General features: G+C 38.6%; 1 protein-coding gene across 3 annotated transcripts in view; it reads right to left on the reverse strand.

Annotated features, from left to right (window-relative positions):
* Window positions 1–1,655: 1,655 nt before the first annotated feature.
* Window positions 1,656–13,140, reverse strand: part of SLC25A51 (solute carrier family 25 member 51) — a 29,022-nt gene continuing 17,537 nt past the window's right edge. For all 3 annotated transcript variants that reach the window (XM_036854632.1, XM_036854630.1, XM_036854629.1), the window contains one exon: window positions 1,656–10,019. In XM_036854632.1, the coding sequence (XP_036710527.1) occupies window positions 9,089–9,979 (891 nt within the window). In that variant the 5' untranslated portion in view covers window positions 9,980–10,019 and the 3' untranslated portion in view covers window positions 1,656–9,088. The remainder of the gene's footprint in view (window positions 10,020–13,140) is intronic.

Here is a 13,140-nt window from a genome sequence, read left to right on the forward strand (position 1 = left end):
GAATGACATTTTCTTGTGTTATTTAACTGTGATTGATGGTTCATTTTGCCATACTATTTTAAATTTACTAGAAAAATGACAATCCTACTTGGGATCCTTTTTTGGGAAGTCACTGAAAAGAAAAATAGAGTGAATGCCTTTCAATTTAGATTGTTTTGAGAAATTAATCATCCTTTAGCTAACTTAACTAACCATAGCACTAATGATCACTATTTCAGTTATTCCTGAAATATGATTGACATATTTTGGACTATTTAAAAATAGATTTTTTTATTTAAAAGGAAGTGATTTTAATGATTTATATTTACATCAGTTTCCTATTACTGATGTAACAAATTACCACAAACTTAATGGTTAAAACAACACAAATACATGTCCACTGAGATTTCCTTCTAGGCCCTTCCCTTCTGGCAGAGAACATGAAAAGTGGTGCAGGCATTAGCATCACCAGGAGGGCTTGTTAAAACAGATTGCTAGGTTGACATCCAGAGCTGCTTATTTCACAGGTCTGGGGTGGGAGGCCCCATTCTGCATTTCTAACCAGTTCCCAGTTGATGCTGTAGGTCTGGGGACCACAGTTTGAGAACTAGGGATTTAGAAAATGCAGTTAGGGTTTAGATTTTTCATGGATGACAGTTCCATGGATCTCTGTGAAGATAAAGAAAGCCTGTTTGGAGAACATATTAACTTTGGAGCTTGAGAGATGGACAACCATGCATCCCATCAGCTACACCATCCTCCTTCAGCGAGAGCTAAGACTTCCCTATTTTTAAATGGTATTTAAGTTACTGTGCAGTTAATTACACTAGGATCATCTTATCTTCTCAGGAACAGACCTGGTGCTGTGTGCCTTATCTTCTAACTCCACGAGAGGAGCCGCTACAGAAACACGCTGTGAGCTCCAAACAGCTTCCAACTGCTGCGGACAAATTTGAAACAGGAACAACAGAAGCTCTAAGCAGAGCACAGACAACTCAGAACAGCTTTTAAACCCTTTTTGGGGGGAAACAGCTGTCTCCTTTGAAAGCTATTTAAATTATGGGTACAAGAGGCTGCTGTGCTTACATTAACTTGCAAAAGCCCATCACTATAAAAGATTAGTTTTTGGGTAAAATGAAGGATCCAAATTTCACTGTAAAAGGATTACTTTATAAAAGTTAAATACAAAGTATCAGATCTGTTCTGAATACATTGTATTTATTCTTAGGCAGTTATTACTGAAGAGGTTTGTGTGTGTACATAATAAATGCATGTATAAAAGAAGGACTTCCTGGCCTTTATTGAAAGTTGCAGAGTATTGGCGGGAAAATCATGATCCCTACCCTGGTCACTTCAGGGGTGAGTAGACCACTCACTTTTGGGGCAGACTTAAGAAAAACATCAGTTCATCAGCCACCATGTTACTCACCAGCCCTGTCACAATCTGGTGTGTATTCTGGGCTTGAGAGAGAGGAGGTGGCCACCACGTCATTAGGACTAGTGGGAAGGACAAGTTAGTAATATGCCATAGGCCTGTATTCCCCTCTAGCACGTATTTCTGTAGTATCCTATGACTTCATGGCAGTCTAGAATAACTAGCATACTAAAAGAACTGAACTGAGTCTCTCAATATATTGTGACATCAAATATTGTGATAAACACCCTAATGATTTTTCTTAACATTTTATTATGAGATGTTCAAACATACAGCAAAGATGAAGAATTTACAAGATTCTACTGTCACCACTTTACTAAGCTTGTTTTAATCAGTTATCCAATATTCTATCCATCCATCAATCCATCTTAATTTTTGATGTATTTTGATGAATAATTGCAGATATCTGTACCCATCCTTTTAAAACTCCTCAGCAATACATATCATTAACTAAAGTTCAATATTTTTCTGTTGTAAAATTTCCATACAATGAAGCGCACAAATACTAACAGTATGTTTGCTAAATAAGCTTAGGCCAATGTATACACTTGTGTAACCCAAACCCCTATCAAGATATAGATCACTACCGTTACCCCAGAGGCAGAAAGTTCCTTCATGCCCCTTCCCAGAGTTAACCACTGGGGGTTTTTTTTCCACCATATTTGCCTCTTCTAGAACTTCACATAAATGGAATCAGACATTATGTATTCTCCATGATGATTTTTAAAAGACAAATTCCTAAAAAATTCAGTGTCTCTGAAACAGGGAAAATAATAGTGATAAAGATAACACCTGGGATCAGAGTATGATTCATTCATTGAATAGGTATTATGAGAACCTCTAGTCCGTGGATACAAAGATCAGAAAGACAGCCCCTGCCCTCAAGGCATTCACACTGTCTTGAGGGATACAGCACAAACATCTTGGCCAGAGAGCTGGGGTTGAGACAGTCATCACGTGCCACAGGAGACCTAATCCAGCCTGGGAGCCAGTAGGGAATCAGGGAAATTTAAGGTTTTACCTAGGAACTTGTCACAGGCAGCCAATGCTCTGTGTAGTCCACAAGCCTAGAATCTTATAACTCGAAATGATTTGTCCTTAAAAGGGCAGCTTTACAGTACTGAGCAGATGTAAGGCAAATCTGCTAAACAAAATAAAGAAACTATAAAAGGTACAAATTGAAATTAGGGATGTTTTCTTCTCTAGTTTGAGTTGATATACATTCAAATGTATTTAGCATTGCTTCCAAACATAAAAACACCATGCTTTTCTGTTCCTGGACCACAAGTGGCAGAATTTTTGAAGGGCTCCAAACAGCAACAGCAAAGCTTTAAATCTTCTTGGACTTTGCCTTAGCTTTCTCAAGGCTTATCACACCCATTGTATCTCCAAGTTTAGGCCCTCACCTCCTAACTCCTTTTCACTCGTTACCTTCATATTTTACACACAAATTACAAATGAAAAGTACCTGGATCCCTTGCATACCCACTTTTCCCTATTATCTGTCTTGAAAACTCTATGGCTCTTTTTCAGTGGGGAGTGAGAAGTGGGGAGCCCAAGAAAACCTCGAAATTTGTTTAATCACTCTTTTTCAGCAAAGTATGAGAGGGGTAAGGAAAGTTTGGAGGCTTCCTTTTTACCAACAGGAAAGGAGAAAGCTATATACCAGGTGCCTCTTATTACTATAGATATGATGACCCTTGAAAGAAATTAGTTTCTTTTCCCTGTTATCATCTGAAACAAAAAGGTATATAGCATCTCAATGTAACTAAATGCATTCCCCCTTTTTGGTGTACTCTGTAAGGAGCAAGCCACTGCTGACTAATGACTGGTTCCTGAACTGAATGATGATGGTGAAAGGTAAAGCAACTACTGAGGTGGTCTCCTCTAAACAAAACAAGCCACTGCCTTCATGGCACTTCTACAGTAACAAAGCAGCAATGACACGCTAATTATTTTAAGGAATACTTTCTTCTTGTCCTTCTTGGTCAGCTTCACTCAGCTGAGATCCACAATTCACAAACAGTGCAAGAATAAGAAAATTGGAGCCTGTACATTGGAGTCCTGACTCGTACAGAGACTTGTCTCAGATTGGCTGGATATTTCTGAGAGTAAAGGATAGGTGAATGTATAACTGAATCACTTTGCTGTACACCTGAAACTAACACAACATTGTAAATCAACTCTACTCCCATATAAAATAAAAATTAAAAAAAAAAAGATAGCGAAGTGTTACACATGAAAGAGGAGAGCAAAGAAGAGCCTCATCATTTAGCTCATGTATGTTATGGGCTGAATGCTTGTGTCCCCCACGACCCCGAGCTTGCAGGTTGCAGCCCTGACCCGCAGTGTGATGGTATCCGGAGTGCAGCCTGTGGAAGTGATTAGGTTTAGATGAGGTCAAGAGGTTCTCTCTCTGCCATGTGAAGACACAGAAGTCTGTACACCAAGAGGTCTCTCACCAGGAACCAAATCTGCCAGCACCTTGATCTTGGACTTCCCAGTGTCTGGAACTGAGAAATATCTTGTTGTTTAAGCCTAAATATTTAGTCTATGGTATTTCATTACGGCAGCCCAAGCAGTGTTAAAATTTGTTTCTGAAACAACTTCCATGACCCATCAAGGAACTAAAGTCAGACAGGATATTCCAGAATGCTGTGATCCTAAATACTCGCGCGTCCCTTCACTCTTGATTCTTAAAGAAACATTTGTCAGACATCTACAAGGTGTCAGGCACTGTGCCAGGAACTTGAAACTGTGGAAACTAGAGCAGAGTCCCTGCCTTATGGAGCTGACATTCAAAAGGGCCAAAGGCATCAAATGATGACAATATAATTAAAACAGGTAAGTGCTATGAAAACAGCACAGGAATGTGGCAGCACAAGAATACGTAAGAGGGGAACCTGACTTGGTCCTTAAAGTGTGAGCTGGCTTCCCCGAGGAAGTGACATTTGAGATGAGACATGAAGGCCTCAGTAAGAGTTACTGCGTGAACCAGGGGAGAGTGCAGGGTTCAGTGCAGCGGGACTCCACATGGGTAAGGCTGGGAGGCTAGAGAGTACAGAAGTCCCCACGGCAGTGGCTGGGCAGGGCAGTTTTAGCTGGAGATGACAACAAGGGAGACAGGGCCTGGATCGTTTCATCTAGAGAAATGACAGGAATATGAAGAATGGATTGAAGGCAGATGAGAATTTTGATAAATCCTATTTTATCCTCAATTTCTACTTCAAAATCACATATACTCATCTGGAGAAAAAGTTCCCTACTGGAAACTAGACGCTGAAGGGATTAAGCTGGGACCAGCCTTTGGAGACTGGGAGGCACTGCAGCTAGCAGACCTCCCTCCGGCCCCTCCCCCGTCACACCATGAGAAATGCTCTCTACTCCCCTCTGCCGACGGGTTACAATGACATTTCATCAGATGATGTGTCAAACCCCTTTTATGAATTCTAGAGTTCAGGATATTCACTTTTATACTGAATTTCTAAAAAAATTTCTAAAACAGGAGTGTTTTAGAAGCATTATATGGCAACTGCTCCCTTACTTGGTGGTCCTCATCAGGCAGCCTCAACTATCCCTAGAGTCAGGAAGCACCTGAGAATTTAATGTGTAAACCAACAGTGTAGCTAATATGATTTCAGTCTCCTAACAGAAACAAGCAGTATGAAATCAAAAGCAGATATAAAAAACTCAAAATGCACAAACATCCAGATCATTTAGCTTGGGGGTAAGCATAACCTGAAGGTACATAATTACAACAGAAAGTATTGATATACTGAATTTACCAAAACAGTTTATACTCAGTAGGGAAAAGTTTATTTCATTTGAGAACAACCTTTAAAAAGCAAAATGCTTTGTAGTTAACCTATCTAGAAAATTCACTTATCTGGAACTCCTCTTGACCAAACAAAATGGATAAATGAAGAACTGTTCTACCTACAAAGTTATCAGGTGAAGTCACTAATAGTCAAAGTAGTGTGCTGAATGTTTTACCAACAAAAAGACTAATAGACTAATCTACCACAAAAAGGAAAGTGCTACTAACCCTAACCCAACCACAAGGGAAGACCAGAAAAATGGACTTAAAAAAAATTTATTCCAATCAGAAATACCAAAAGAAACACGTTAACTCTGAAACATTTAACAGATTTCATTTAAACTCATATAGTCACAAAACTCAAAATATCAAACAAAAACAACCACTTTTAATAATGAAACTTTAAAAAAGGAAACATGTAGACTCCTCCACAATTTGGGAGCCATTTAGGCAAGCAAATATTCACTATTAGGCAAAAAGACAGCATTAAAAACTAAAAATCCTCAGATTTAAGGGGAATGCCTATTCAAGTCTTTGATACACATTTATAAGCACGTGAGAAAACAAAGACTATTTTAAAAGAAACCAAGTCTGAGTGCTTACCCTTTCTTTAAATGTGATCTCCCACCTCGCTTCCATCTTGACTGCATGCCCCTCACATGACAGTACTTCATCTACACTGAACAGTGTTGGTCAACATGATTGGCTTACCATGAAGCCCTCCAGTACCACCCATTATCCTCTTATTAAGGTTTGTACAGCCTTATAACTGAGTATCACCACTGTAATCAAGCCAGGGAATTTCAGGTCTCCAAAGATGATTATATATGCACAATTCTGTCTCATTGCACAGTTCGTAATATATAGCAGGTGATTATATAACCAACCATAAAGTAAGATGAATATTGACTATTGAGACAAAAGTATCAACTTTGTCTCCAACCATAAATGAAACAAAGACACATACATTTGCCACCATATAGAGGTTGTGTTTACTCTGTAGTACAGTCCTGAGGGCTCATACCACTCTAAGGGTGTTAAGTATAGAATCCATAACATATTTCTGGTGGCATCAGAATGAAGTATAGGAGGCAAGACCAGAAGTGCCCTGTGCTCATGAGCTGTCTGTGCCACATATGTAACAGAAAGGCCACTTTTAAAGCTTTGCAGATAAAAGTTATTCACTCATGTTTGCCTTTTCAAAATTATTACCATACTAGTTCAAGCTGAAGGCAAAAACAATAGTTAGAATCTCTTCCTTACTAATAACACATTTTGACTTCTTTTAAATTTCAGACAAAGCTGTTGGCTACCACAAGTTCTGTTGAGTTTTTTGTCAAATTTAAGAAAATATAGGACAACATAAAACCAACCCTGGTAACGTATTTGCAGTTTGGTCTTCAAAAGCTGTAAAAAGTGACAAAGAAATCAAAAAATATGAGTTAAAACCATTAAAAAATATTTGTTTGTAAATGCCACGTTTGAGATAGCAGAAAAGGAAGCATCCTCCTTCAAATTCTCACTTCACTTGTATTTCACAAAAGTGCTTTAGAATTTAGATGTCTATCACCTACATGGAGTGTATAGGCAAAAGGAAGCCCCGTGGAACTGAAGGCCAGTGGAGTCTACTCCCAGGGTCAGCGTGTGACCCCAGGCTAACTCACCAGCCACATGCTGAGCACTCAGATATGCCCAGAAGTGCTGGACACACACGTGAGCGAGGGGGTCAGGCACCACAGTGCCTTTGCCACTCATTCCTGAAACTCAACCCACTTGAAATCCTGACTCTATTCCATAGGCCAAAGGATGCTACTCTCATTTATTTCGTGTCAAATTCTCGTTTTCTCAAATCCTTACATCTGCATCTTGGTTTCCAGAATTAACTGCCATTTCCAGCACAACGCTGTCAAACAGAGCCTTTGTAAAGCTAGTGAGCTTCATGACTGCCTGGCAAATGCTCGACAACGCCTCCTAATCCTTCACAGCTGGAAGGAGGACGTTCCTGTCATTTGACCAGCCACCCTGCACTGAGAGGTAAACATCTTTTTTGGACTATCTGTCCAGAAACTGAGTAAACTACCATTGAGACCCTGACTTTATTTTGGTCAGCATGTGCACATATTCACATGCAATTACCCAGAATGATGAAAGACTGGTAATAAAACCCACGTGCTCTGCTCCATGTCAGATGCTGGAAGGTAATCTTAACTACATACTTACAGATGTGGATTTTTAAAAGATTGATAAACCACTTTTCTAGGATGTCTCGTATGTTGTGTTAGTTATTCAACTGGTGTATGAGTCACTTTGCCTTATTTATCTGGGAAAAAGTAGTTTAAAATCTGATTCCTTTGACAAGTAAGTTTTTGTCTGTTAGGTGAGGGATAAGTATACTATCCACCAATCACCAACTTCTAGAATTTAAAACTAACCCTTCAAATATCTTTATTTAGGTTTTATCCTCTCAAACTGTCTTACTGTTTAAATGATAAAATGGTAAAACTGGGTTCCCAAAACGTAAAGATCATTAACAGAAGTCTCTATTTCCAAGAGTAAAATAAAAAAGACAGCTTAACACTGTGGGGTGAAAGCTATCCTGAGTTTTTTTCCCCTTCCCCAGAACACTTAGAAACCAGAAAAAAAATCTAAGGTCCTATTAATAGACTTCCAAAATAAAATTTTATGGAAGCATTATGTTGTTTTTTTAAAGGGAGTTTCAAGAGAACAGGATACTTGACTATGACAAACTACTACTCAAAGGAAAAAATACCAAAACTCCAAAGCTCTTCACTAAGTTGGCAAGAACAATTCAAAGAAGCTGAGCTAAACAGAATTGGATCTGTAATGCAATTACAGGTTTCCCCCGAATTCCTGTGGAACTTTTTGTAAGCCGAAATGGCATAGAGTGAGGAAGCAATCACCTTTTCTTGTAAAAGCAAAAATCATCTTCGTATTTCTTTTGGTTAGTGAAAACAGGTACTAATATAGGTCTTTTGTAAAAGCAAAGTGGCATAAAGGAAACTCTGGAGAAGCGGGGGATACCTGTAATATGAACCTTCTTAATGGGATGAAACACCTTTAACAAAATTTAAGTCTCCACATTTTTTGACAACGAAATAGTGAAATTAATATAAAAATATTTTGGGAAGGTTTAAGGTCATATTGAGAAATACAGAGAAAACTTTCTACCCTAGAAAGCAAAATGGGAGATGTCATTAGTTGCTTTAGTCTACCACATCTAAAGAGAATTAATTTGGATAATGACCATCCCAACAGGTGCTTAGTTTCAAAACGAATACAATTTATCATGAAAATCCTACACATAATAAGCTGCTTTTCTTCTCTCTTCTGCTCCTTTGTCCTACCATGTGTATGTTTAAGTTAACAAAAACTACCCTTTGTAACTCCTTCTAAAAGCAGAGAAGAAATGGAGTAATAGAAGTAAGCCTGAGAAATCATGGGACCCTAAGAGCCTTTTCTCTGGCTGGTCATGGCCACTTATGCTTCAATACAGAAGACTTTTGGAAAAAAGAATCATGTATCTTGGCTGGTAGTTTCCTTGTCAAAAGCCATCAGATAGACAGCTATTAACCAGGCAATTAGCCTAAAGTTCTCAGATAATGACTAAAAAAATACAAACAGAACACCCTCCCCAAAAAAAACTCCCAAAAACCTTAAATTTTCCTACTGAAACCTTTTATTCTGCATTTGTTGGTGCTTAAGAAAAACAGCTTTGCCCGTAATTCATTGTGCCCTGGACTTATAACACCAACTTGTATTTGGCCAATTAGAAACAAGGCCAAACTGCATTCTTCTTAGGTCTATTCAGTTGATTAATGGCACTTAACTGATTTCTTTCATATAATCTTTAACAAGAACTCGTAAGTTGCATTAATTATGCCCCAAGAGATGAGGGACCGATGGTAATTCAGATGGGCACCTCTGAAAAGATTTGTCAGCTTCCTGTCCCGTTCTAGCCAGATTTTTTGGAAAACCTTAGGGAAAGACTGAAATTCCCCACCAATCTGAGATTGCATGCGAGTTTTTACAACATTAACTGGAAAAAACAAGATTCCCAACATGGCACCCAACAGGCCCCCGCAGATAAAATCATTGACCAAATGAGCACTGTGGGTTGTTGCCGTGGGCAGGTGCTCCTTGATGGGACCTCGAAGGCCAAAAAAAAGGACATTGCTGAATCCGTTACGGAAAAGAACAGGCACCAAGCCTCGATAATACTCTCTAATTCCATGGCATTTCAATGCTTTGAAAGCCTGATAAGTGTTTGTAAATTTGTCATGATGCTTGTGGTCTTGAAGCAATGTTTGAACTCTTTCCAGTGGAGTGAAAATTGCTTCTGTCGTTCCTGCAAGTACTGCGGCCAGGCTACGGGTTGCAAACTCTGGGGTACTGATATGCTTACGGAGAAGGCAAGATAAATCCTCATAGAGACCAAACATAAGTGCCAGTGTAGTCGTCTTCTGCATTAAAGGGGGAAGGATTCCGCGATACAAGTTTCGAAATCCATCCCTCCTCAACTGAAGTACTGCATCCCGGGTTTTGATTCCATACAGCTGTTGCCGAAAGAGGACCTTCTGAATGGGAAATGTGATGGCTATATTGTTGAAAGCCGCACAGCAGCCACACAAGTAATGCCTCATTTCACTAACATTTGCAATATGAGGTGCTATATCTTGCTTTGAAGATGTTAGGATTGGTGGCCTCTTTTCATGAGCTTCTGAATCCATCGTGTTGCTTAAGATCTTCTTCAGGAAGGATTTTTTTAACCTACAAATAATAAAATGATAATAGGTAAACCTTTATATACAGTGCTAAACATATGAAAATTTCCCCTAATCCTTCCTCCAATTTCTGGACTCTATTACATTTTTCCCTTTTAAACTAGATCAGTATTTCTTCAAGTATTTTTGGAGGGCCCTGAGGCCCTTTCAGCAGTCCAGGAGGTCCTCCCCTTTCCAACTACATATCCATGTGAGGCTGGATTTTCTGCATATACTTCAACTAAAACAATTTATCACAACAGAACAAATGCAGAGGTAGATATGAGACTCCACCAACCTTTTAAGTCAGACATTAAACAGACTTACAAAACTGTAAAACATACTTATTAATTTTTTAGGGGGAAATAATTATTTTTCATGAAAATGTGTTGATTATATCAACATGTAATGGGTTTATCATTGTTAAAGTGAATTAATAAATATTTTAAAATTTTGTTTTTATTTCTAAGACCATGAATATTAATCCATACAAATAAAGGCTCTTTGGGGTCCACAAAAATTTTTTAAGTGTAAAGCGGTCCTGAGACCAAAAAATTTGAGAACCACTGGACTAGTTCATATGTAATGCCTACACTACATAATGGTACATGCTATTATCCTTCTGAAACAAAGTCCTCTCATGAGAAATAAAATAGCAAGACATACATTCAGTCATTCTGTTCACTAACACTTACTTAGTATCTACTGTAAACTAGGCCCTCTGCTAAGTGCTAGAGATTCAAAGACAAGGAACTTGCAATCTAACAGAAGGCTCTGTCAAGGTATACAATCACTCCACAGTGTAATATCTTCTATGATAAATATATACTATGGGAACACAGGTAAGGGACAGTGAGCATATACTTTGTGAGGTGGAGGCTGGGAGAACAGGGTCAAGGAAGGCCTGCAGGTATATACTAAGCACAATTTTCACATATTTAATGCTCAAAACAACTCCATAAAGTAAACATTATTTTCCCAGTTTTACAAATGGAAAAACCAATACTCATCTTCATCCAAGGTACAGTTAGTAACTGGTGGAGCTGGCATCTTGAAATGAAGTCTGCCTCCAGAGTTCATGTTCCTGCTGTCATACCACAGATGGCAATGACTTTGGGAGGCTGCCCTGGGACAAAGAGTGGCTGTACCAGACCATGCTGAAAAAGATTTGAAGCCTAAATACACAGGCTTAGCCCACTGAGTGGAATGAAGGCAAGGTCCTACCCCTAGAATACATCTGCTTTCTAAAATGGCAAGATCATTCCTTGCCAGTCATCTATAACCTGATTAAAAACAAGCAAAGCACTTAACAGACACTTTCCGAAGAAGATGTGCAAATGGCCAACGGACATATGAAAAGATGCTCAATATCACTTATTATCAGAGAAATGCAAATGAAAACCTCATACCCATTAGGACAGCTACTATTAAAAAAAAATAAAAGAAAATAACAAGTGTTAGTGGGGATGTAAAATGGTGCAACCACTATGGAAAAACAGTATGGCAGTTCTTCAAAAAATTAAAAATAGAACTACCATATGATATCATCACCAATCCCACTTCTGGGTATATATCCAAAAGAATTTATTGTAGGGTCTCCAAGAGATATTTGTACATCCAAGTTCACAGCAGAACTATTCACAAATAGCCAAGAGGTGAAAGCACCCCAAGTGTCCACTGACGAACAAATGGACAAACAAAACATGGTATGTACGTACAACAGAATATTATGTGGCCTTAAAAAGGAAGGAAATCCTGTCACATGCTACAACATGGATGAACCTTGAGGACAAGTGAAATAAGCCAGTCATAAAATGGCAAATACAGTGTAATTCCACTTATATGAGGTACCTAGTCAAATTCATAGAGATGCATAGTGGTTATCAGGGGCTGGGGGAGGTGGGAACAGAGTTATTGTTTAATGGGTATAGTTTCAGTTCTGCAAGATGAAAAATTTCCGGAGATCTGTTTTATAACAATGTAAATATACTTAATGTTACTGAACTTACACTTAAAATTGGTTAAGATGGTAAATCTTATGATTTTTTATTTTTAATTTTTTTTTTAATTTATTAATTTTTTTTTGGCTGTGTTGAGTCTTCATTGCTGCGCGTGGACTTTTCCTAGTTGCAGCGAGCGGGGGCTACTCTTTATTGTGGTGCGCGGGCTTCTCATTGCGGTGGTTTCTTTTGTTGTGGAGCACGGGCTCTAGGGCACACGAGCTTCAGTAGTTGTGGTGCGTGGGATCAGTAGTTGTGCCTCGCGGGCTGTAGGGCGCAGGCTCAGTAGTTGTGGCGCACGGGCTTAGTTGCTCCACGGCATGTGGGATCTTCCCAGCCCAGGGCTCGAACTCGTGTCCCCTGCATTGGCAGGCAGACTCCCAACCACTGCGCCACCAGGAAAGTCCCTGATTTTTTTTTTTTAACCACAGTTTCAATTATAAATAAATAAGAACAAAATAAGTCAGGTAAACCATCTAGCTCTTTGACTTATGACAAAAACAAACAAAAAACAAGTTCCTTTTTTTCCCCCTCCCCATACACACACGCTGCTGTAAACCGCTAAGCATCAGGACAAAAGGTGCTAAAGAGAAATGTCATCATGTGACGGTAGAGCAGAGTGAGGCACATAATCAGAAAGCATCAGTTCTTGAGGAGCTTATATGTGCAGGTGCCACAGACATGTAACATAAAATATGGAACACACATACACGACTCTAATTTTCCTTCTAGAAATATAGCCTAGGGAAATAATTATTAACAAGAGAGGTAGACAAAGACTCAACTATAGGACAATTACAATGCTCTTAACAGAAATACGGAGTAAAAATTAAATGCGCAACAGTAAGGGACACACTGCATAAATTAAGATGTAGCCACCTGATGGGATGTCATATAGGTACTAAAAATAAAGGAGTATTTATATTTAAGGTTCAGTATATTAATTTTGAATTTTTAATAGTATTAATGAAGTTTCAGATAGCAGTGAGTCCTTTTTTTGATCAATAAAGTGTTACAGAAGAAAAAATAAAGGAGAATATTTTTACTGACATGGCACAATCCTGTTTTTATCAATGTACATATAGAAAAGCCAAAATAAGTAGTTTACATTTTCTAATTTCATAATAA

The sequence above is a fragment of the Balaenoptera musculus genome, chromosome 6 (assembly GCF_009873245.2).
Source record: "Balaenoptera musculus isolate JJ_BM4_2016_0621 chromosome 6, mBalMus1.pri.v3, whole genome shotgun sequence".
NCBI classification, from domain to species: Eukaryota; Metazoa; Chordata; class Mammalia; order Artiodactyla; family Balaenopteridae; genus Balaenoptera; species Balaenoptera musculus.